General features: G+C 54.7%; 3 protein-coding genes across 3 annotated transcripts in view; all 3 read right to left on the reverse strand.

Moving 5' to 3' along the window:
* The window catches only part of LOC111922155 (uncharacterized), a 130,503-nt gene that overhangs the window by 59,540 nt on the left and 47,823 nt on the right, over positions 1-23,140 (reverse strand). The gene's annotated exons all lie outside the window — the stretch shown is intronic.
* LOC147647189 (maestro heat-like repeat-containing protein family member 7) lies at positions 513-6,527 on the reverse strand. Its single transcript, XM_086872542.1, has 16 exons — positions 5,939-6,527; positions 5,684-5,839; positions 5,350-5,414; positions 5,083-5,232; positions 4,746-4,894; positions 4,278-4,425; positions 3,841-4,028; positions 3,614-3,751; positions 3,222-3,336; positions 2,929-3,069; positions 2,558-2,734; positions 2,269-2,424; positions 2,008-2,109; positions 1,560-1,662; positions 1,223-1,279; positions 513-933 (listed from the first exon to the last, which is right to left on the reverse strand). Exons 1-16 carry the CDS (start codon positions 6,060-6,062, stop codon positions 734-736), a joined length of 2,169 nt encoding a protein of 722 aa, XP_086728668.1. The 5' UTR covers positions 6,063-6,527; the 3' UTR covers positions 513-733.
* Positions 9,793-12,192, reverse strand: LOC147647190 (olfactory receptor 14C36-like). The gene is made up of 2 exons (XM_086872578.1): positions 11,983-12,192; positions 9,793-11,313 (listed from the first exon to the last, which is right to left on the reverse strand). The coding sequence occupies exons 1-2, from the start codon at positions 12,080-12,082 to the stop codon at positions 10,358-10,360; spliced, it is 1,056 nt and encodes a 351-aa protein (XP_086728704.1). The 5' UTR covers positions 12,083-12,192; the 3' UTR covers positions 9,793-10,357.

Genomic DNA, 23,140 nt, shown 5'->3' on the forward strand with positions numbered 1-23,140 from the left:
GCTGTCTAGGGCTGTCAGTCCTTTCCGGTCCTCTTAGCTCATGGTGATGCAGGAAGATGGTTTTTAAGCAGGTGTAAGTGATGCAGGGAGATGATCTTGCATCATTGCTTGCTCAAATATGTTTCAGTGTCCTTTTATTCCTCTGTTAGCTCATTGTTTTGGTGTCCTGCACGCCTTAGTTTGCATATTACTCAGTTACACAGCTTCCTGGGAGTTTCTTTGTTCTAGTGTGGCACAGTGACCATGGGAGTTGCCTCCTTCTGTGGCACACCTTTCTAATGGGTTGCTTTTGTTAGTTGGATTTAGCTCCCCTGGGAGCAGCTCTGTTACAAGGTAGCAGGGAAGTAAGGGGAAAGGGTACAGGAATGTCTCATAAGAACCTTTAAAACACTTCAGAAACTGGTAAGTAATTAACATTACTAATAACCATCAGAGTAAACAAGGGGTACAAGGTTTACAAATGGGATAAGAACATTAACTGTACATAACTAAACACAGTATTTTATCTGGGGTGGATTTCTTGAGAGATTTTATTCATGACACCTCTCTTCCCCTATGCCCTGTACACCATGGGTAGCAAAAAAAAGGTCTTGTGAGACTGCCTATTATAACTATATGCCTATGTAATATGCTATATTTATATACATAAGGAAAAAAAAATAAAGGAACAATGCTAGAGAAAAGGAAAATTGATGCTCTCTCAGGTGGTGCCCAGCAGACAGAGCCTGCCAGATCAGCTCTCTGCAGAGCTCCAGCAGCACAGCCAGCCTAGGCCCGACAGACGAGGCTTTGTCCTCCATGCCCTGCGTAGCTGATCTTGCAGGTTATCAAAGACGGAATATCGAGCCCTCTCTATTGCCTGTAGGATGTACAGTGTTTGAATTGCCAGGTTTACAATGGCAGGGCTGCTGCCATCCACCATGTTCACAAGGGCTGGAAGAGAGACGAACAGAGCCACGGTCAGATCCCAGACCTGTGAGGGCCCACGGATAGCCCCCTGCCAGGGCCATCCCAGTCGGCTCTTGCCATGGCCAGCAGGGAGCAGGGACCAAGGGGATCAGCCTGAAGCTGCTGGCCACGAATGCCCCATGTGCCCCTGAAATCTCGGTGTGCTCTTCTCACGCCGCCCCTCATCCACACGGGGAGCTGAGCCCTCCGCAGCCAGGCCAGGACTTGCAGCTCCACCCGCCAGCCCCACTGACAGCCCGCTGCCCTCACTCACATTTGTAAATGAGCTGCATCTCTTCCTTCTGCCCCCTCAGGAGCCGCCCGGCTATCCCTGGGAACACAGAGCCTGTCAGGGCCCCGGCGGCACAGCTCCCTGCCAGCGGCTCTGCCAGCCCTGTGGCCACACGGCCTCCCGCCCCGGCAGGGCTCAGCCCGGGCCCTTGCCGCATCCTGACCCAGCCCAAGGGCACGGCTGCCAGAGGCCGGCAGCAGCAGCCCCGAGGGCAGCCGGGGCTCCAGGGCGCCGGGCCCGGGTGCCGCTGCCGGGGCAGCAGCCGGGGCCGGGGCCGAGCTGCGGCGGGGCGGGGAGGGAGCCCGGGCTCGTGGCTCACCGATGAACCTGATGGCCGCCTCTTGCAGGGTCTCCTGTGGGCAGTCCAGGTACGGCAGGGCCCGGCGCAGCTGCTCGGCCGCTCGCCTCTCATCCTGTCCCAGCTGGAGAGAGAGGCAGGAGGGAAGGGTTGGTGCGGGCTCTGCCTCTGCGGCCAGCCCCGGCCTCCCGTGCCCGCCCAGCCCTGAGGCCCGGCCAGCAGCCGCTGGCGCCGGGCTCTGGAGGGGGCAGAGGGCCGGCTGCTGCCCGGGGAGCCGCGGTGCCGCCCCTGCCCGCAGCCCCACTCTGGGGCTCCATTGGCACCCGGCTCGGGGCCACAGGAGCCTGGAGAAGAAGCCGTGTGGCCGGCTGCGGCACTGGGCAGGGGCACAGCTGCCAGCCCCACAAACCGAGCGCCGGAGACAGGGGGCTTCTCCAGGCTGAGGCTGGGCCTTCCAAGCCGTCCTTACCAGGCACTCGGTGATCATCCACAGCTTCTTCTTCTTCACTGGTCTTTCCAGATCTCTCCTCTTCAGGAACTCAGCCGCACAAAGCAGCGTTGCCCAAGAAGCCTGGAGAGCAGCAGAGACCCGCAGATGGCCCCACAAGCCAGGACACAGGATCCGCATTTGCGTGCCAAGGCCTGGAGGAGGCTGCAGCCGGCAAGGTGCCAGGGCAGGAGGCGGCCGAGCCCCGTGCCCGGGTGACAGCAGCAGCCCGGGAGTCCTCACCTCCGCCACCTGCTGGTTCTCGTCATGGCAGTGGAAGAAGAGTGGCAGCAGGCTCTGGTGCACGTGTGACTTCAGGGCCTTTTTTTCCTTTTCCGTTAGAACAGTCATCAGCGATCGGAAGAATAATATGGACACCAGCTGCACCTGGCTATTATCCTATATGAAAGGAAGGAAAAAACACCTCAGCCCTGTCTGCATGGGGCTCAGCAGGGCGCAGGTGGGCAAATCCCCAGGGCACCAAGTGTCTGGGCAGCACCCAGTGGCCTCGGCTGGGGGCACAGAGTCTTACATGGTCAAAGAGTGGCAGGAGTGCCTCAGCCAGCTGCAGAGCCATGTGGCTGGGTATCAGCATGTCCTTGTCCAAAACTATAAAGCTGAGCACCATGATTGCCTTCCTAACTATCTCTCCATCTGCATCCCACAGGAGCTCCACAAGACTTTCAGTCAGGCTCTGCATTTTTTCAGCCTGTGTGGAAGACAAGTCTGTGAAACGCCACCCTGCTGCCACAGGGCCAAGAGGCCAAAGGCCTGTCCCAAAGCACTCAGGCAGCTGAAGCAGGAGGCAGGAGAGCTGGGAGCAGCTGCCTCGGTGCCCGAAGCCCAGCCGAGCCCAAGTGACTGCGTTCCCCAGCACTGCTTCAGCCACTGCCCACTTCTCACCATCGAGGGATCGTCAATCAACTTGAAAAGGGCCCTGAGTGCCAGGTGACGCTTGTCCCTGCTCTCGCTACTCAGGTGCCTTGAGAAGATTTCCAGGACTCTGTTAGCGCTGCGTTCGCTCAAGTCCAGGTAGTCCAGGATCTGAAAGGCACAGGGCAGTGACAGGGGAGCCAGCTGGCAGGAGCCCAGAACCAACACAGGGCATGGGCACCATCCCAGGCAGCTGCAGCTGTGAGGGGGCAGAGAGGTGGCAGGCAGCTCTGCAGGGAGGCAGTTCTGGCCATGGGGCTCACCTCCACAAGGAATGCCAGGGCAGGCAGATCCCAGCGTGCCTCCTGTGTGCTGAGCAGCTGGAGCAGGTAGGGAACAATGCGGGAACACAAGGGTACAGAGGCAGACGACATCTCCCTGCCAGGGTGAAAAAGTAGCCAAGACCGTGAGCCAGGGGGACAAACATCTCCCAGGACTGATTCACAGAGTTCTGATCTTTGAGCACTGTCCTGCAAGGGGACCTGGGCCCTTGGGGAGGTGACTCCTTGTGGGCACCCGCCTCTCCCAGCCTTTTCCAGTCTCCTTAGCTGTCCCTTGGTGACGAGGCCCTCTGGCCCACAACAGTGGGGACTGTGTTGGGAAACTTCAGCACAGGGCACAAATGTCAGAGGCAGTGGGGAGAAGGGGGTCTCACCTGGCCAGCAGACCCACGGCATAGTGGTGGGTGTCAGAACAGAGCAGCTTGTCCCAGCCACGCTTGTGTTCCATTTCCACCACCACTTCCTCACGATGCATTTGGCACAGCAGGGACTTCAGGGCCTGCACTGCAAAGCTGTGTGCACAGCAAAGCCCAGGTCACGCTGGGAGCACTGGCTCCTGCCATGGGGACATGGCAGGGACAGGAGGAGTGGGATAGAGCACCTGTTGGGGCTGATGGCAAGGCCGTGTTGCTCCTGGCATCCCTTCCAGAAGGCACTGAGATCCTCTGGCATCTCCAAAGTGCTGAAGAACACTTGGAAGAGCAGATGCACAAAGAGGCGGGGGAAATGCACTGTCACTACATGTGGGACGCAGGGCATCTGAAGGATCTTCCACATCAGCACAGTTGCCTGCAGAGGACAGAGAACCCAGAGACGGTGCTCAGTGCCGAGGTGTCTGGGTGTCAGGGCCTGAGTGTGGCAGGGAGAGGTCAGGGGAAACCCTCGGGGAGCATCAGGCCTGGTGCCCCTGAAGCTGCCCCTAGGCCAGGTTTCAGCCTGGTGCCTGAGGCAGGGAGATGCAGTGGGGGAAGGAGGAAACAGAGCTGCTGAAGACACGGCTGGCCATGGGCTGAGCAAAGGCCAGTTGCAGAAACTCACAGCCAGGGCAAAGACACCCGTGTTGTCTCCATCAGAGGTGCACGTGCTGTGCTCTGGCCAGTTCCCCAGCACATCGAGGACTATCAGGTATGCCTGCTCCGCTGTCCTGGGCGAGCACAAGATCGTCTTCCACATGGTCATAGCAGCTCTGCGGGGCGACAGCTCTGTCTCACGGGGGTCTCAGACACATCCCCGTGGCCTGGGCAGCAATGGGGAGCTGAGCTGGCTGCCAGCTCTGCCTCTGCCTGCTGCCCCTCGCCAGCAGCAGCACCCAGGCAGCCCAGCCCTGTGGGGACAGGGCCCAGAGGGGCCATGGCATGGCAGCAGGCTCAGGGGCCGATGGAGCAGGGCTGGGAAGGGGAGCAGCCAGAGGGCTCTGGAAGTCTCTGTTGGTCAGACACCTGGGCCAGGCTGTGCAGGCTGATGGGCTGAGGAGCCCTGAGCCCTCTGGGCACGTGGGCCCCGTACCTGTCACACGTTGGGGCCACACGCAGGAGAGCAATGACCACATCAGTGGGCTGTGCCTCGCTCAGATCCAGCAGGGTCCTGTTCAGCCTGTGCTCAGAGAACTGATTGGCCATGAGCCACTGGTGGATGTACCTCACCATGGCAGGCACCTGGAGAAGGCACAAGGGGAGACTTTGAAAGCTGCCACAGTGAGTCAGGAATGTCCCCAGCTTCCCCAGAGAAGTGCTTCCCTTCTCACCACGCTGCAATGGCCTCAAAGGCTTAGAGTGATCAGCAGGTGTGGCTTGGGAGGCCAAGGGATCCCTGGAGGATCAAACCCTGGCCACAGGCTGCTTACTTGCTTTTGACTGTAAAAACCCTCCTCTACAAGCATATCCAGCAGGGCAGCAGTGGCCTTGGTGTTGAAGATGTATGAATATGGTCTGACCCCAGTGGCCATGGCGCTGGTCCCTTCCTCCCGAATTCTCTTGATGAAGTTGCAAACCAGCTGCAGGAGAAGGGCAGGAGACAGAAACATCGGGGATGTTCTATGGAGTGCTCCAAGCATGGTGCTGGGCTGAGCAGTGCCAGCAGGCCCAGCCCAGGTGGGGATGGCTGCAGGTACCTGCGCTGTTCTGCGGAAGCGGCCACGGGCAGGCTCCTGCTCTTGTGTCCTGTCCATGGCTGCATCTGGCAAAGAGCAGCCAGAGCTGAGGGGCTGCGGGAGAGGCCGGAGAACACAGCCCAGCCCTGCACTCCCCAGGCAGGGACAGCCCTGGGGTGGCTCAGGGGATGGAGCACAGCCACTGCTGGGGGGGCAGCCCCTGCCCCTCTTTTATCCTGTCCATGGGTGTGTCTCCACAGGACAGGGTGGGATGGGATGAGATGGGATGCAATGGGATGGGATGGGGCCAAGATGACTGCAGGCACCAGCCCTGTGGCCCAGCTCTGCCACTCACCCTCCTCCAGCGGCTGGAACTGCTGCACCTCTTCAGTCTCTGGTCCTGGGGCAGCTCCAGGGCCTTCTTCCTCTTCCTCCTCCTCCTCCTCCACCCAGGCCAGCTTGGGCACTCTTGGGGGTTGCTGCTCCAGGTCTTCTTCAAGACTCTCCCATCCTTTCCATAGGAACAGCACCAGGGGATGGCATGGCATGTAATGGGATGGGGCCAAGCTGGACACAGGCACCAGCCCTAAGGCCGAGCTCTGCAACTCACCCTCCTGTGGTGCCTGGAACTCCTGCACCTCTTCAATCTCCTGTGCTGGGGCAGCTCCAGGGCCTTCTCCTTCCTCCTCCTCAACCCAGGCCAGCTTGGGCACTCTTGGGGGTCGCTGCTCCATGGCAGGGACTGGATTTATGGCTACTTGCAGGAGAGATGGCTTGGGAAAGCTCAAGTCAGCAAGTCCTGCAGTCGTGCCTGGAAGGCACCTGCAAGACTGAAGTCCTGGCAAGACTGCAGGACAACAAGTCCTGCACTTGGGTCTTGAGGGCTCCTGCCACAAGGACAGGAGGCTCCTTGACAGGGATTGTGGTCTGGTTTCAAGGGCAGTGACTGCAGGGATGGGCGATGCCTCAGAAAAGCTCCAGGTCACCAAATCCCACAGTCTGCCCTTGAGAGAACCTTAAGAAAAGAAGCCTTGGCAAGGCCGCAGGTCAGCAAGTCCCGTGGTCTGGCCTCGAGGTCACCTGTAGGAATAACGGCTCAGAAAAGCTCCGGGTCCGACACAAACGAGTGCGCTGTGCGGGGGCTCCTCACAGCACCGCTCTGCCGCGTCCTGTCCCGTCGCGTGCACTGGGCACTGTGGCGTGGCCCTGTCACCGCCAGCTCCTATGTCACCACATGTCACAAAGGGCCCTCTGACACCCTGTCCATTTCCATCCCATGGTGACCATGTGTCACAAAGGGCCCTTGCACACACTGCCACCTGCCCTGGGGCCGCCCCCATCCCCCCCAAAGTGGCCCAGGTTGGAAGGAATCCCTTGCCCAAAGTGTCTCAGACAGCCCAACAGGATCTTTAGGAATGCCTCAAACCATCAGCAAACGCTGCCCTGCTCTGCAGGCTCAGGGCAGCAGAAGGAGCCCCCAGGGCTGCCGACGCAGCCGCAGCAGGAAGGGCACGGGGCCCGTCACAGAATCTGGCACGGCCTCCTTGGGACATGTCCCGGCTGGTGGCCATTCTAAATTCACAGGTGTGACACAGACAAGGAACATCTGGGCCAAGGCACGAAGTGTCCACTAGAATGTATTTTAGCACATTAGAAAGACTTGGGAGGAATCCCAGAGGGTCATTTTTCGAAGCAAAGTGATCTGATTAAATACTGTAACCAACGGTAGGCTTGGTAAAAATTAGAAAGTGGTGAAAATGGACTGCCTAATGGAACTTTAAATGATCATCCACTGTTACAGTTGATGTTATTTTTAAGAAAAGAAGACAAATGAGACCAAGTGATATGTGCAGACACATTTTTTTACCCTGAAGAATAAACCTGAGTGGCACAAAGAATATGGCTTTGATTTAGACCCCCAGGAGACTTTGGTCCTTCCTTTGGAAAGAGATAACAGGTGGAAAATAAAGAGATGTTGTTCAGCATGTAGTTTAGGGCAGAGATGTTTGAAACTGGCAAAAAAGCACGAGGAAGACACTGTTATAGATGTCCAAGACTCACAGCTGAGTTATTCCAGGCCAGCTCTACCTTCCCCCTCAAGCAACCAGTCCTCTCCCTCAATTAAATGAAAGTGAGAATGAGATGAATAATCCTGGTGAGGGGACAAGTTTGGGGATGCCAGTGACAACATGTACAAGGAATAAAACCAAGAAAACTTTGCCTTTAGTCACCCCCTTAAGGCAAGCAGTGGGTCCCACAGGAGAAGCTGTGTGGGTGAAGATCCCCTTTTCTACTGGTGACCTGAATAACTGGCAGGAAGAAGTTCATAATTATAGAGAAAACCCTAGCAAAGTGGCAAAAAGATTGGAGTTAATAGTCAAGAACCGAGACCCAGACTGAGGTGATTTCATGATGACAGCGCTAAGGAAAACAGATAAGGAGTTGGTGATGAAGATGGTCAGAGCACATGTGCAGGGAGAAATTGCTAGTGGAGCCTTACAGGGTACAGTGGACCAGTTGTTTCCTATTGTAAACCCTTTGTTGGGCCCGAATGATGCAAAGAACTATGCGATGTTAACTAGATACTGGGAACTGTGGGGGCCGAGGAAGCAGCCAATGCTGTAGCCACTCTCCCCTGGAGGAAAAGCCCATAGGAAGCTTTCACTGACCGCTCTCCCCCAGAGGCTACAGGCCTCGATGGGGAGCTGTCATTTTTACAGCCACACGTTAAGTGGTTCCCAACATGTCTTTCCCCCTGTATGCATATTATTTTTACCCTGTTGGCCCTTCCCCCTTGTTCCACCCCTGAATCCTCAGACCATTGTCCCTGTTGCTCCACCCCACCCCCTGCTTTTCCCATATAATCCCTGCTCTCACTGAGCCTGGGCCAGTTGTTGTCTCTGGGACCCTTCAGGAGAGAAGAATAAAGACCTCCTTGGAACCCCACACGGTGCCTCCCGTCTCTTTTCTTCGGCAGCACCCGAGGAACAGTGGCCATTCCAAAAGCCCTTTGAAGGGCTCGCAGCTGAATCACGGGGGCAAGGCAAGCGTGCCTGTGCGCCCAGGGGAAGTGCCACAGGAGACGCTTCCCTGGGAAGGTCGCGGCACCCTGACCACCTCCGCTCGCCGCGACAGGTGGGGCCCAACAGGGAGCTCTGCCAGCGGTTCCCTGGTTCCCTGGTTCCCTGGAGAAGCGTCTCCTGCAGCACCAGCTGCAGAAAGCAAGTCGCTCTCGGGTCTGTCACTTCCCTGAGGAAACCCCATCGCATTTTAGCAAGGGCTATCCAAGGGGACACCGGGACCCTCCTAGGACCATCCGGGGAGCGAGGAGAAGATTTCCCCAAGGACCAGCCAGTGGGTGACACCACACCCAGCAGTTTTGGTTCACCCAGTGGAGGTGGAAAAAGCTGCTAAAATCAGGATTTGGCCTTTCTGGGAGGGTTTTGGAGACAGTTTTATACCCACGGGGAACAAAATCCTTCCTGGTTTTAACAAATCCTTTTGGAATGCTGCACATGACTCACCTGGGCTGGGAGAAAATGGGAAAACATCTGGGAAAATCATAGATTTTCCACTTAACAGCTCCATCCCTTTGGAATGCTGCACATGACTCACCTGAGCTGGGAAAACCTGGGAAAATCCTGGAACACACACCTGAGGGAGAGGTTTGTTAATCCTGGCTCATCCCAGGAACTTCCATTCCTCAATCCAGAAAGGATGGGTTAGGGAGACCCCCAGTCTGGAAGTGCCTATGACACCTCCTAAAAAACCGTTTCCTTGCTTTTCCAATTCCAGAAAGGAAATTCCTGTATTATTTTCCATCAGGAAATTGGGTTAATTAAATTAGTGCAGGCTTTTCCACCAGCATTCCAGTCCTTGTCATTCCAGCAGTTCCACTAATCTCGATCCCAGGTGTGATTCAGAGGGTTGGGATTTCCTGGTCCTGAGCAACAACGTCTGCAGTGGCACAGGAAACTCACAGCTCATGGGAACAAAATTTCTGTGTGACTCCAGAGGCCACGACAAACCTGAGTGGTTTCCCTCCCATCCCCCAGCCCTTCCTGGCCCCAGGGGCTGATGGCATTTGTGCTCCCTCAGGTTCATCTCCCCACAGCAGCACCATGGGGGTGCTGACGCCTGCTCTGGGCAGTGCAAACAGGGGCTCCTGAGCCAGTGCTGCCGTGTCTGTGCCTGCAAGGATGCGGCACCTCTCTGAGCTGGGGGAGAGGCCAGGGCTGCACAGGGGGGATGTTGTTGGCAGCTCCATGAGGACGCTCTGGGACGCTGCCCTGGGGTGTCCAGCGCAGTGGGGATGGATCAGCCCCTGCTCTGCTGCTCCTTCCCGTCTCCCCCAGGGACCTTGCAGAGCCCCAGCCATGCTGTTTGCCCCCAGCCTGCCCACGGCCAGCCTGGGGCTGCTCACGGGGGTTTTCTGTGCTGAGCTTTGGCCTGGCCGTGTTCTTGAGAGAGCCTGGGCAAGGAGCCTGGAGCCCCCAGGCCCTGCCCTGAGGCGTCAGCGCTGCCCCAGCAGTGCCCATGGCCTGTCCCTGCTGCAGCCCCGGCACTGCCACCCCCAGGGCTGTGCCCGGCCCCGAGAGCACTCAGGCCCTGCAGCAACACCAGGGCCAGGAGGGCAGCGGGGCAGTGGCACGGGAGCAGCACTGGCAACACCAAGTGCTGCTGCTCCTGGGCACAGCTGCTGTGCCAGCACTGATCTGCCCCCAGCTTTGCACACAGACACTGCTGCTGCAGCTCCAGAGCAGGGAACAAAAGGGGCATCTCTGCAGAAAACTTTGCTGTGAGATCCTTTCGTTCATTGAAAGCCACCAAGAGCACAGGCCCTCATGGACATAGTCTGTGGCCACAGGGAAGGTGAAGAGAGAAATAAAATGAGAAATGGCACAAATAATAACATTTTGTTGTACACAATATTAGAAAGTAAAATTAAGGAAAAGAACCTCCAAAATTAAAACAAGAAGTATCAAAGATGATTCTTATTACAAGTGATTTGCAGAAAGTGGCCAACAGTTTAATGTTTCTGAAACCATCCAGTGATCATTCTCCACACTGCAGCCTTGAGCTCCTGGTTCCTCAGGCTGTAGATGAGGGGGTTCAGGACTGGAGGCACCACCGAGTACAGAACTGACACTGCCAGATCCAGGGATGGGGAGGAGATGGAGGGGGGCTTCAGGTAGGCAAACATGATAGTGCTGATGAACAGGGTGACCACAGCCAGGTGAGGGAGGCAGGTGGAAAAGGCTTTGTGCCGTCCCTGCTCAGAGGGGATCCTCAGCACAGCCCTGAAGATCTGCACATAGGAGAAAACAATAAACACAAAACAGCCAAAATACAGAAAAGCACTTAGCACAATGAGCCCAAGTTCTCTGAGATAGGATTTGGAGCAGGAGAGCTTGAGGATGTGTGGGATTTCACAGAAGAACTGGCCCAGGGCATTGCCCTGGCACAGGGGCAGGGAAAATGTATTGGCTGTGTGCAGCAGTGAATAGAGAAAGGCACTGGCCCAGGCAGCTGCTGCCATGTGGGCACAAGCTCTGCTGCCCAGGAGGGTCCCGTAGTGCAGGGGTTTGCAGATGGACACGTAGCGGTCGTAGCACATGATGGTCAGGAAGAAATACTCTGCTGAGATGAAGAACACAAAACAAAAGAGCTGTGCAGCACATCCTGTGTAGGAGATGTGTCTGGTGTCCCAGAGGGAATTGTGCATGGCTTTGGGCACAGTGGTGCAGATGCAGCCCAGGTCAGTGAGGGCCAGGTTGAGCAGGAAGAAGAACATGGGGCTGTGCAGGTGGTGGCTGCAGGCTACGGCGCTGATGATGAGGCCGTTGCCCAGGAGGGCAGCCAGGGAGATGCCCAGGAAGAGGCAGAAGTGCAGGAGCTGCAGCTGCCGCGTGTCTGCCCATGCCAGCAGGAGGAAGTGGCTGATGGAGCTGCTGTTGGACATTTCTTCACTCTGGCCATGGAGTGCTGTTGAAGGAGGAGAAAGTGACAAGTCAGGAGAGACTTTACTGAGCAATGTCCAAGTCCCTTCTCCCAGCCCGGCTCCTGCTGCTCTGTGCCACCCAATTTTCCTTTTCTCAGAGCCCTTCCTTCAGCCCCATGCCTGGAGCTCAGCTGGGATCTGGCCCCATTGCTGTGATGAGCAGGGGCTCTGCCCATGGACAGTGAGGAGTCAGCTCTGCTCTGCAGCAGTGGGGTCATGGGAACGGGGTCAGGGGCCAGTCCTGGGGTTGGACTGCATCAGCCCAAACTGCTCCTGAGGCAGAGGAGCCTGGCAGCATCTCCTGTCCCAGGGGCTGGAATGGTGATGGCCAAAGGCAGTTTGAGAGGGTTTGGGTGTGCCCAGAGAGATCAGAGAGAAATGTGCAATGCAGGAGCATTGGCTGTAACTCAGTGGAGGGTGCAGGGAGCTGCTCTGTCACTCCATCTGTCCCCAGCTGCCCTTTCTGAGACTGAAGGCAGGCACTGTGTTTCCCTGGAAATCCGCCTGACACAGCTGAGAGCAGAGGGACCCAAAGCAGAACAAACTGGTTCAGCCTTTTTCAGAGTCTCAGCCCCACTCCTGGCCAAGGACACTCCTGTCCCCAGTGTCCCCTGGAGACAGCTCACAGCTTGGGTGGCATCCCAAGGACACACCAAGGGTCCTGTCCATGGCACTGCTGGAGGAGAGTCGGGTCATTCCCAGCCTCCCAGCCTGCCCTGCCCAGAGCTCCTGGGGCAGAGGGAGCTGGGACATCCCATTGCTGTGCCCAGCCTGCACAGGAGGAGCCCAAGGGCTGGGCCTGCCCTGCAGCTGGAGCTGCCATTCCCAGAGAGCTGTCAGCAATGCCAGGAGCACCTGGGCAAGGCAAGGAGAGAGAGCCAGGCCCTGAGGAAAAGCCTTTCCTTGCCCAGCCCTGCCCAGCCCCTGCCAGGCAGCACCAGTGCAGGACAATCACCCTCAGGCATTTCCAATCAGACATTTGCTGTGTCTTGGCATGGGGATCTGTAAAAGAGTAATCATGGAATAGTTAGGTTGGGAGAAGACTTTAAATATCCCAGCACAGCTTTGTGGCACTTTCCCCCCACTGCCTGCCCAGGGCTCTGCTGCCTGGAGCTGTCCCTGCCAGCAGCTGCTGCCCTGTGCCCAGGGCTGGGCCCTGCCAGCACTGCCCCAGCCCAGCCCAGCCTTGGGGGCTCAGCTCTGCCCTGCAGAGCCCTCCCAGCTCAGGGCACTGCCCAGGGGCAGCTCTGGCTCTGCAGGCTCTGATGGCAATGGCAGAGCAACCCTGAAGAGGCAGGAAAAGCGACACTGATGCTGCCTGTGAGGGACCCTGTGCTGATTTCTGTCACTGCCTGGTTAAGATTTGAGAATTTATTTTTTTTAATTTATCGCAACCTGTCACAAGATGTTGAATAGAGAAATGAAATGAGAGCTGAATATCAATGTGCAATTTCCCATCCAGGCATCCCAGAGCATTAGATTAAAAAAGCAGGATCTTCGCTTTTATGCAGCCCCTGTATAATTTACTTGGTGTAGTCCATGGGCAGAATGGCTGAAAGCACATTAGCAATCTCCTGTGAACCTACTGATCACTAAAAGTGTCTCAGGGACTTGTCAAAATTTGTATTACCTTTATAATTCAGAATACCTTTAATATTTTAAAATTAAGAAATAAAAAGAAACAATAATAATAAATTATTATAAAATAATTTAATATTTATCCTCCTCCTCCCTGCCATTCTGCAATAGTAGGAAACTGAATACAAAGTCTTAGGAAATTTCCTCATTTTTATCAAAATCCTTGTCTTGGAAATATTCCATGACAGATCAGAAACACTCAGCATATCAGAGCTTCAGGAGCATTCACCTCCCCTCCACCAGAAATACTCAGAGCTGTACTCACAGAGTCTGTAGGCACTGGGATGTTCCAGCTTTAGGAGATGCCTCCAGGAGCTGCAGCTGCATTGTCCTGCAGCCAGAGGCTTCCTGTGTCAAGGGCTGGCAGGGATTCTGCCCCAGGCACTTCTCAGCACCTTCCCAGCCCTGACTGATTGAAGCTCTCTGTGCCTCTGGGCTGTGCCCAGGGTGGCTGCAGGCAGTGCCCCAGCCCTGCTGGGCTGGCAGAAGAGCTGCTCAGCAAGAGAAATGTGCTTTTGAAGCTCTTCTTGGTTTCCAGGAGCTGCCTCTGTGCCAGGAGCCTGGCCCAGCTCAGCAGCACAGACACAGCAGCAGGACTTTAATGAGCCTCTTGGGGCTTTGTGCTGAGGCCCTGAACATCAGTCCCTGACAGGGAGGGGAAGAAAGCTCTCAAGAACTCCAAGTCAGAATCCAACTCCAAAGTTTCTTTCACTTTTAATGAGTCCCACTGAGGGATGTGACTGAGAAAGTGTCCCCAGGCCCCAGGCAGAGCAGAGAACTGGAGGCACTGATGACAGCTGGGGACAAAGAGAAGCCAAGGCTTGGTGCCCTGGGCCACAGCAGCCAAAGCTGTGCCAGCAAGGGCTGTGAGGAGACACCTTGTCCTGAGGCCCTGGGGCCTCCTGGCACAGCCCCAGCAAGGCTGGCCACTGTCACCCCCTTGGCCTGCCCTCAGCATCCCCCCTAGCCCACATGCCAGTGGCCTCAGGGATCTGCTGGAAGGAGTCCCTGGGGAGCCTTGCTCAGGAATGGCCCTGGGGGCTCCTTCATGCTCCCAGGGACTGCAGCTTTTTCAAAGGACTTTGGCTTTTGCTTTGGAGTCTCTGAGAGCTTTGTGCAATCCTGGCCTCCAATTATCTGCTGTAATTAGTCCCTTGAGAGCCTTTGTCAGTAACAACACTCAGTGGGGCTCATTAATGCCTCAAGGTACTTCAATTATTTTAAGATACTTGCTATCTCCTTTTGATACAGACTCTAAGAGAAGTTTGTGCAATCCTGGCCCCAATTATCTGCTTTAACGAGTCCCTTGGGAACTTTGCATTGACACTCAGTGGGGCTCATCAATACTTTGAGATACTCAGGGCTTTTTCAGCTACTTTGGATTTTCCTTCCCACACTGAGTCTCTGCGAGGTTTTTGTGCAATCCTGGCCTCCAGTTCTCTCCTCCAAGGAGTCCATGAGGAGCCTGTGTTGGGGATGGACCTCAGTGGCACCCATTAATGCCTGGAGACACTTTGGGTTTTTCCTCTGACTTGGGCTCCTGGAAAGGTTTGTGCAATCTCCTCTCAGGCCCTGAGGTTCAAGGGCTCAGCTTCAAATGCACCACGGGGCTCATTAGGATCAAGCAAATCCTAACAAACCATGGCTGTGCCTTGATTTCCCTCTGGTCTGGTGCAGTTCTTAGGAAAGTTTCCTACAATACTTATGGAGAAATAGTTCAAAGAGCTTCTAAGAAATATCTGTTCCTATTTTAAAGGGTATATTTTATTCCTGTTCTCTTTAGAGCAGAGGTGATTGCAGCATTCAGTGATGGATATTGATCCAGGGTCTCTCCTAAGGAGGTCTGGCCAGGTCAGAGAAGCTGTGCCTTGAGGTCTGACCCAGTGGGGACAACCTTGCTCCACATTCCCCAGCCCCACCCTGTCTCTCCTCACTCCCCTGGGACCTGCTTTGCTCACAGAACTGGCTGCACTCAGGCAAAGAGGGGTTTTCCTTCTTTGATTTTAGCAATCTAAAACTGCTGAGTTTCCCCATGGAAAACAGACACCCTCCTCAAGTGTGTGCCAAGCCCAAGGTGCCACCAAGGAGGTTCCCCTTCCCCAAGGCAGAGCCACACAAGGAATGTTTCAGACACACAGGGAGTTCTACAATGAACACAGCCCCAGAGTTGGCTGAAGGCAGAATTAGAGCAGCTGCTGAAGGACAGACAAGCTCTGAACTCCTTGCAGCTGAAAGCACCAAGTGGGTTGTTGGGAGGTGTGTGAGTGAGGCAAGAGTGAGGGAAGGGAAATGCAGAGAGCCCTGGAAGTGTTTCTGTGCAGACAGGCTGCTGCAAGGGCAGCGTTGGACTTCTCTGGGGGGAACTGTGAAGGAGGTCGGGGCAGAGTGACCTCCCCAGTGACCTCGAGATGTCACACAGCCACCTGGGATGTCACAGCCCACTCAGTGGTGTCACACAACCTGCTCTGGGATGTCACACCACCTTTCTGTGATGTCACATCTCTTCCTATATGCCACAAAACCACCTCGTGATGTCACATATCCTCCTGTGATATCACACAGCAACATTTGATGTCATAGTTCACTCTGTGATGTCACAGTCAGTATTGTGATGTCATACAACCTGTCCTGAGATGTCACATGGCTCTTCTGTGATGTCACTGCCCACTCCTGGATTTCATATCACCATCATGTGGTGTCACAGTCTGCTCAGTGATGTCACAACCCTCTCTGTGATATTCTCTATCTAACCTCTGGTGTCATAGTCCTCTCTCTGATATCACCACCCACTAAGTGATATCACCCAGGCCACACTGTGATGTCATGCAGCCACACTACAATATCACAACCTGCACTGTGATGTCACAGATCTCCTCTATGATGCCGTAGCTGCTCAGTGACCTCACACAACAAACTCTGATGTCACAGCCCCAGCTGTGACCTCACACAGCCCATTCGGAGCTGTCACACAGCCCCTTTCTGACATCCCAGCTGCTCTGGGGCTCCAGGACACAGCCACAGAGGTGCGGCTGGGACACAGCCCCCTCTGGCACATCCCACAGCCCCTGCCAGTGCTGAGCCCCTGGCAGCTCTGTCTGGGCCTGCTCTCTGTGTCCCTGAGCTGCCCTGGCAGGGCCCCAGCCCTGCTGGGCTGTGCTCAGGAGCTGCTCCTGGCCAGAGCTGTCTCCCTGTTGTTATGGTCTGTTCCCATGGCAACATCTGCCCCATTGTTATGGTCTGTTTCCATGACAACCATCACAGCCCCTGTTGCTATGGTCAGTCCCTTGGCAGCTCCATGGAGACCCCATGCCAGGGGTGGTTGCCATGGACACCAGCTCAGACCTGGAGCCAGAGTCCGTTGCCATGGCAACCATTTGCAGGCCCATCCCCAGGCTCATGGGATCCCAGAGCCACAGAATTGGCTGAGTTGGGAGGGAGCCATGGGGATCCTCCAGTCCAACTGCTGGCCCTGCACAGGACACCCCAACAATCCCAGCCTGGGCCTGGCAGCGCTGGCCAAACGCTGCTGGAGCTCAGCCAGCCCTGGAGCTGGGAGCCTTCCCTGGGGAGCCTGTTCAGTGCCCCAGCAGCCTCAGGGAAAAACCTTTTCCTCACATCCAGCCTAAACCTGCCCGCCTCAGCTCCAGCCGCTGCCTCCACTCCTGTCCCTGGGCACCAGAGGGAAGAGGTTCCCGCAGCCCCCAGCCAGGGACCCGCTCCCAAGGCTGCTGCCATGGCAACCAGGCCTGGCACCAGCTGGGATGCTCGGTTTCCATGGGCTGGGCTTCAGGAATGGCATTCCCCAATTTCCTGCTGAAACCGCGCTGCTGCTCTCTTCCCTCCCACCTCCCATGGAAAGCACAAAAGGCAAAGATCCCAGGCTGGGATAAGAACAATTTATTGAGAACAGCAACAGGATAAGGAACAAACAGACACAGAAATACATTTTGTAACAGAAAGGATAAGACAAACCATTCACAGGGAAAACTAAACCACCACCGACTGTTTCTTCCTGAACATGCATTTCCTCCTGCCAAGAAAGGATACCCTTCTACTCTGGTGAGAGAGAGGGAGTCCTTTTCCTGCCCCTGGCAATGACCTGAGATGGGATTGAACATAATGACAGGACCATGGCCAGACTCTCATGTTCTTTAATCCCACATCATGTCATTACCACGGGCAGGAAAAGGTACAGGTGTCTTCCCAGCATGGATAACAGGGAACATGGATCACCACGTCTCTTCCCAATGTCAGTCTTCCAATGTGAGATGAAGCTGCAGCAGTGCACAAAGCTCTTCCTGCACTTGAACCAATCGCAGGGCTTCCCTTACCGGTGCTTCCGTTGGTCTGGTCAAGTTAGAGCTCCGGGTGAAGCTCTTCCCACACTGTGCACATGTGTAGGGCCTCTCCCCAGTGTGGATGCGTCGGTGCCTGATGAGGTGGGTGTTGTACTTGAAGCCCTCCCCACAGTCGGGGCAGCGGAAGGGCCTCTCATCCGTGTGAATCCGCTGGTGCAGGACAACATCGGAGCTCCTCTGAAACCTCTTCCCACACTCGGGACACTCGTAGGGCCTCTCCCCAGTGTGGATGCGCTGGTGGATGACGAGTTGGGAGCTGCAGCTGAAGCCCTTCCCACATTCCCCACACTCGTAGGCCCACTCCCCAGTGTGGGTCATCTGGTGGCAGATCAGTTTGGTGCTCTGGCCTAAGCTCTTCCCACACTCCAAGCACTTGTAGGGCTTCTCCCCATCCTGAAGCTGCTCATGGACCACCAGCTCAGAGCCCCGGCTGGATCTCCGACCGCCTTCCCGGCACAGGGTGGGTCTTTCCTCCTCAGAGCACCCTGGGATGGGTTTGGAGCCCCTCCTCCTGCGGGACCTCTGGGGATTTTCCTCCCTGTTGGAGTCCTGCACCGTGGAGCCACTCAAAACAGCCTGTTCCACAAGGTTCTGCCGTGGGGATTTGTCCTCCCTGGTCTCCATCCTCAGCTCCTTGTCTGGGGGAGGAAGGACAAGGAGAGGATGGGATTTGCCTCCGTGCCAGAGGGAAGGGGAAGGAGATCCCCCCAGGGCGTCCCCGGCAGGACGGCGTCGGCAGCGGGGTTGTCCTGCAGCCGGGGGCCAGGCTGGGCTGGGAGATGGAGCAGGAGAGAGGGGGAAAGGGGCACTGACTTCTTCCTCACCTGCCTGGGTGTCCCATGGCATCTTCCTCTTCCTCACAGCCTGCTTCTCCATCCAGCCAAGGTTTGGGATTGGAAACTCCTGGTTTGAGAAAAAACAAGGAATGAGCACATTGAGTTTGATGGTCCCTCTTACCAAGCCCATCTCTAGAAGTCACCTGGGCCTCTGACGTGACTTAGTTTGAAAGGAGTTTGCTAAGGAAGGCAGAAATCACCACTGAAATTGATAAAAAATGTAAGCATCCCATCCCCTCCGAATTATTATAATCTTGAAACCAAAGTGCTCTCAGGTAACAATATGGGAAAAGGAATATAAATTCTTTACTAAAGAAAGGAAAATGAAAATGCAGCAGTACAAAAAAAAAAAAAAAAAAAACAACCACAACAAAAAGCAACACACCAACAGAGTCAGGACCTTACACCGCGTTGGTCAGGGTACTGGTAGCAGTTTGATTAAATAGTGGCTGCAGTCCTCCTGGAGTGACTGATGTGGTTCTGTTGAAGCAGTGATTCCATAGAAGATTGTAGCTTACCTCAGAAGTTCTGGCGCTGTAGATGGGTCTGGTCTCTCCTCTGGGAATCCAGTGGAGAAAGACTGCCTGTGGTGTTCTGATTCTCAGATTATATCCATGCAGGAATGCTTGGCTCCTCCCCCGAGTGGAGCATCTCACAATGGGATAATGTCATTTTATCATTCCTGCAGTGAGACTCAATGGCCCATTAACAGAATATATCCCCCTGGAGGAAGGATGGGTGGTGGAAGAGATAAAGAACACTGCCCCACCTGGTTTTAACGGCTGGCCCATTAACAGAAGATATCCCCCAATTATGAGGGAATGGGTGATGAAAGAGATAAAGAAAACTGCTCTACCAGGTTTTAACAGATGGTGTTAGAAAACATACTTTTGGTTACATCTTGCATTGCAGCCCAGGACATGTGGTCCATAAAAATTTTACACCACCAAAATTCAGCCTTGAAAATTCCTCCCAAGAGTTCTCCATCTCTGTTCTCTCCCCTTTGGTGTTCAGGGTTTCCCCCCTGTCCCAGCTGCTGGGGGTCTCGTGTGTATGGGGGTCCCACGTCTACTCGTTTCCTGCCATGTCCAGTCTGCTGGGAGTACCAGGAATCTGAAAAGTTCCCCCTGTTTCCATCTCCCCACTTAGGGATGCTGGGACACCCCAGTATCCCCCCAACGGGAATTTTCCACTCAGCTTTGGAGTTCTTCATTCTTCAAAGATCCGCCTCAAAAAACCCAACCCCTCAGGATGTCTCGGCTGAGCTCCCCCTCCCAGGTCACCTTTGGCATGGGGGTGATGATCCCACAGGTGGAGAGCTGTGAATTCAGGGAGTGCTTGACCTCGTGATTCTTTCTCCTTTCTCTGATCTTCCTTTGTCCCTCCTTCAGGCTGAAGAAGCTGCTCAAGGAGTCAGAAGCAAAACTCCAAGTCCCTTGGAGCTTCAATTGGCCCCACTGAAGGCAGGGACTGCCAAAGGCTCCCCAGGGACTGGTGAGAGCAGATCCTGGAGGCCAGGATTGCCGGGAGCCAAAGGCTCTGAGCAGGGAACTGCAATGCTGAGCCAGCTCTGGCTGGGTTGGAGGAAGCAGAAAGGCCAAGCCCTGAGCCCAGGCCTGGCCCAGCAGGGCCTGTCCCTCACGGGTGGCTGAAGGCTCTTTGTGGGGCAGTGGGATGTAAGGGGCAGCAAGGACAAATGCCATAAACCTGTGTGACACTCCAGATCCTTATGGAAACATTGGTCAGTGTGACACCATGGGAAGTTGTGGAACCAAGGGGATCGTTGTGGCACTCTTGGGCCCATGGAACCAAGGGACCAGTGGGACACTGTGGGGCCTTATGGAAACAAGAGGCCACTGTGAGCCTGCAGGGCTGTAACACCCCAGAACACTTCAATGCTGGTGGTAACCAAAGGTTCCTGTGCTTGAATTTGGTGCACAGGAGAAACACCAACCAGATCTTCTCAGCATGGACAGATGTAAAGAATATTCTTGGTAGGAAGGGACCCACAAGGACCATCAAGTCCAGCTCTTAAGTGAATGGCCCCACAAGGACTGAACCCACAACCTCAGTAATACTGGCACCATGCTCTGACCAACTGAGCTAAGAGGTGAAAATGACACAAAATTTAACTGGCAAAATATAGACAATCAAGGAATTTTGGCAAAGAGTTTAATACAACATCCAACTGAACATAAAACTCTTACCAAAGCATTAACTTTGCAAACTTAGCTCATTTATCCTAAAAAGTGTTAACCCTTAAGATTTTGGGTAACATTAATATATCCAAAAATGTTCCAGGTACGTAGGATAGGAAGGAGAAGAAAAGGAGACCAGAAACACGTAAGATCGACAGAAAAACACTTCCAGGATGATCCCAGTCACTCCCACTACAATCTCACTCACTCCCAGTATTTGCTGTTGCACCCAGCCACCCCCAGTATGGTTCCATTCACTCCCAGATCATCCCAGCATGATTCCAGTCATGGCCAGAGTGACTCCCTGTCACTCCCAGGATGGGCCCAGTTGCTCCCAGTCACCTCCAGCATGATTCCAGTCACAGCCAGCACCTTTTCAGTCACTCACATTATGATACCAGTTAGTTCCACTTGGATCCCAGTATAATCCCAGCATGGGCACAGCTGCTCCCAGGATTATCCAGTGTGGTTCCAGTTGTTCCCATTTACCTGCACTGTGGTTTCAGTCTCTCCCAGTCTATCCAAGTTGCTCCTAGTCACTCCTCAGGTGCTTCCAGCCTGATCCAAGTTGCTCCCAGACACTCCCAGTCACCCTGAGTGCAGTACTAGTTGCTGCCAGTATGGTCCCAGTCTTGCCCAGCATGGCCCAACTTCTCCCACTGTGATCCCAGTAGGATGCCAGTTACCCTCAGGATGGTTCCAGCTGCTCCCTGTTCCTCCCAGCATGATTCCAGTTGATGCCAGTTGGCCCCAGTATAGTCCCAGTCACTTCCCAGATGATCCCAGCTGCTCCCTGCATGGTCCCAGTTATGCCCAGCTGGAGTTGCCCCCAGTGTAGACCCAGTCACTCCCAGTTGCTCCCAGTTGTCCCCAGCATGGTTCCCATTGTTCCCAGTGTGTTCCCAGTCATCCCCAGTATGGTCACAGACACTCCCAGTATATCCCAGCTGCTCTCAGCATCTCCATAGCAATTCCCAGACACTCCTAGTAATCCCAGTTAGGTGCTTGTTATCCCAGTATGATCTCAGGCCCAGTATATCCCAGTCAAACTGGGATTCACTCCCTGAATTCACAGCCCCTCCATCCATGGGATCAACACCCCTCTATCCCACAGGTTGCCAGGGAGGGGGAGCTCGGCCCAGATATCCTGGGGGCTTCCTGGGTTGGGTTTTTGGGGGTGATGATTGGAGAATGAAGAACACCAAGGCTGAGAAGAAAATGTCCTTTAGGGGGACATTTGGGGTTCCCAGTGGCAGCTGCTGGCAGAGGCAGCCTGGAGGAGCAGAGCCCTGTGACCCCCAGGACCCCAAAGTGGGGAGCCCAGAGAGGAGGAGCGCCATGATTTGTGGGACCCTCAATTGCATAGAGAGGGGCAGGGGGGTCTCCTTGGACCCAATGCACCCCCAACTAGTGAATAAGGGGAGCAGGGACCCTGGGACCCCAAAACCTTCCAGCATCCCTAAGTGGGGAGATGGAAATGGGAGGAAGTTTTCAAATTCCTGGGGCACTCCCAGCAGCCAGAAGAGGTCAGGGACCGAGAAGACAGGGGACCCACAGTACAAGCGTGACCCCCAGCAGCTGGGACAGGGGTGAAACCCTGAACACCAAAAGGGAGAGAACAGAGATGGAACTAGAACTCCTGGGAGGCATTTTCAGGGCCAAATTTTAGTGGTGTACAATTTTTATGGACCCCATGTCTTGGGTTGCAATTCAAGATTCAACCAAAAGTATGTATTCTATCACCATCTGTTAAAAACTAGTGGAGCAGTTTTCATTATCTCCTCCATGACCCATCCCTCATAACTGGGGGATATCTTCTGTTAATGGGCCAGCTGTTAAAACCAGGTGGAGCAATGTTCTTTATCTCTTCCACCACCCATCCTTCCTCCAGGGGGATATCTTCTGTTAATGGGCCATTGAGTCTCACTGCAGGACTGATAAAATGACATCATCCCATTGTGAGATGCTCCACTCAGGGGGAGGAGCCAAGCATTCCTGCATGGATATAATCTGAGAATCAGAACACCACAGGCAGTCTTTCTCCACTGGATTCCCAGAGGAGAGACCAGACCCATCTACAGCACCAGAACTTCTGAGGTAAGCTACAATCTTCTATGGAATCACTGCTTCAACAGAACCACATCAGTCACTCCAGGAGGACTGCAGCCACCATTTAATCAGACTGCTACCAGCACCCTGACCAACGGGGTGTAAGGTTGTATTCTGACTCTGTTGGTGGGTTGTTTTTTTGTTGTTTGGTTGTTTTTTTTTTTTGTACTGCTACATTTTCATTTTCCTTTCTTTAGTAAAGATCTATTATTCCTATTCCCAGATCATTACCTGAGAGCACTTTGATTTCAAGATTATAATAATTTGGAGGGGATGGGATGTTTTCATTTTTATGCATTTCAGTGCAGGTTTCTGCCTTCCTTACCAAACACCTTTCCTTTCAAACCAAGACACCTCAGATGCCCCAATGACTTCTAAAGATGGACTTGGTAAGAAGGACCATCAAACTCAATGTGCTCATTCCTTGTTTTCTCCCAAACCAGGATTTCTCATTCCCAAACCTTGGCCAGATGGAGAAGCAGGCTGTGTGGAAGAGGAAGATGCCATGGGACACCCAGGCAGGTAAGGAGGAAGTCAGTGCCCCTTTCCCCCTCTCTCCTGCTCCATCTCCCAGCCCAGCCTGGCCCCCGGCTGCAGGACAACCCCGCTGCCGACGACGTCCTGCCGGGGACGCACTGGGGGGATCTCCTTCCCCTTCCCTCTGGCACGGAG

This window comes from Cyanistes caeruleus, unplaced genomic scaffold (genome assembly GCF_971803275.1).
Source record: "Cyanistes caeruleus unplaced genomic scaffold, bCyaCae1.hap1.1 HAP1_SCAFFOLD_65, whole genome shotgun sequence".
In the NCBI taxonomy this organism is placed as follows: Eukaryota; Metazoa; Chordata; class Aves; order Passeriformes; family Paridae; genus Cyanistes; species Cyanistes caeruleus.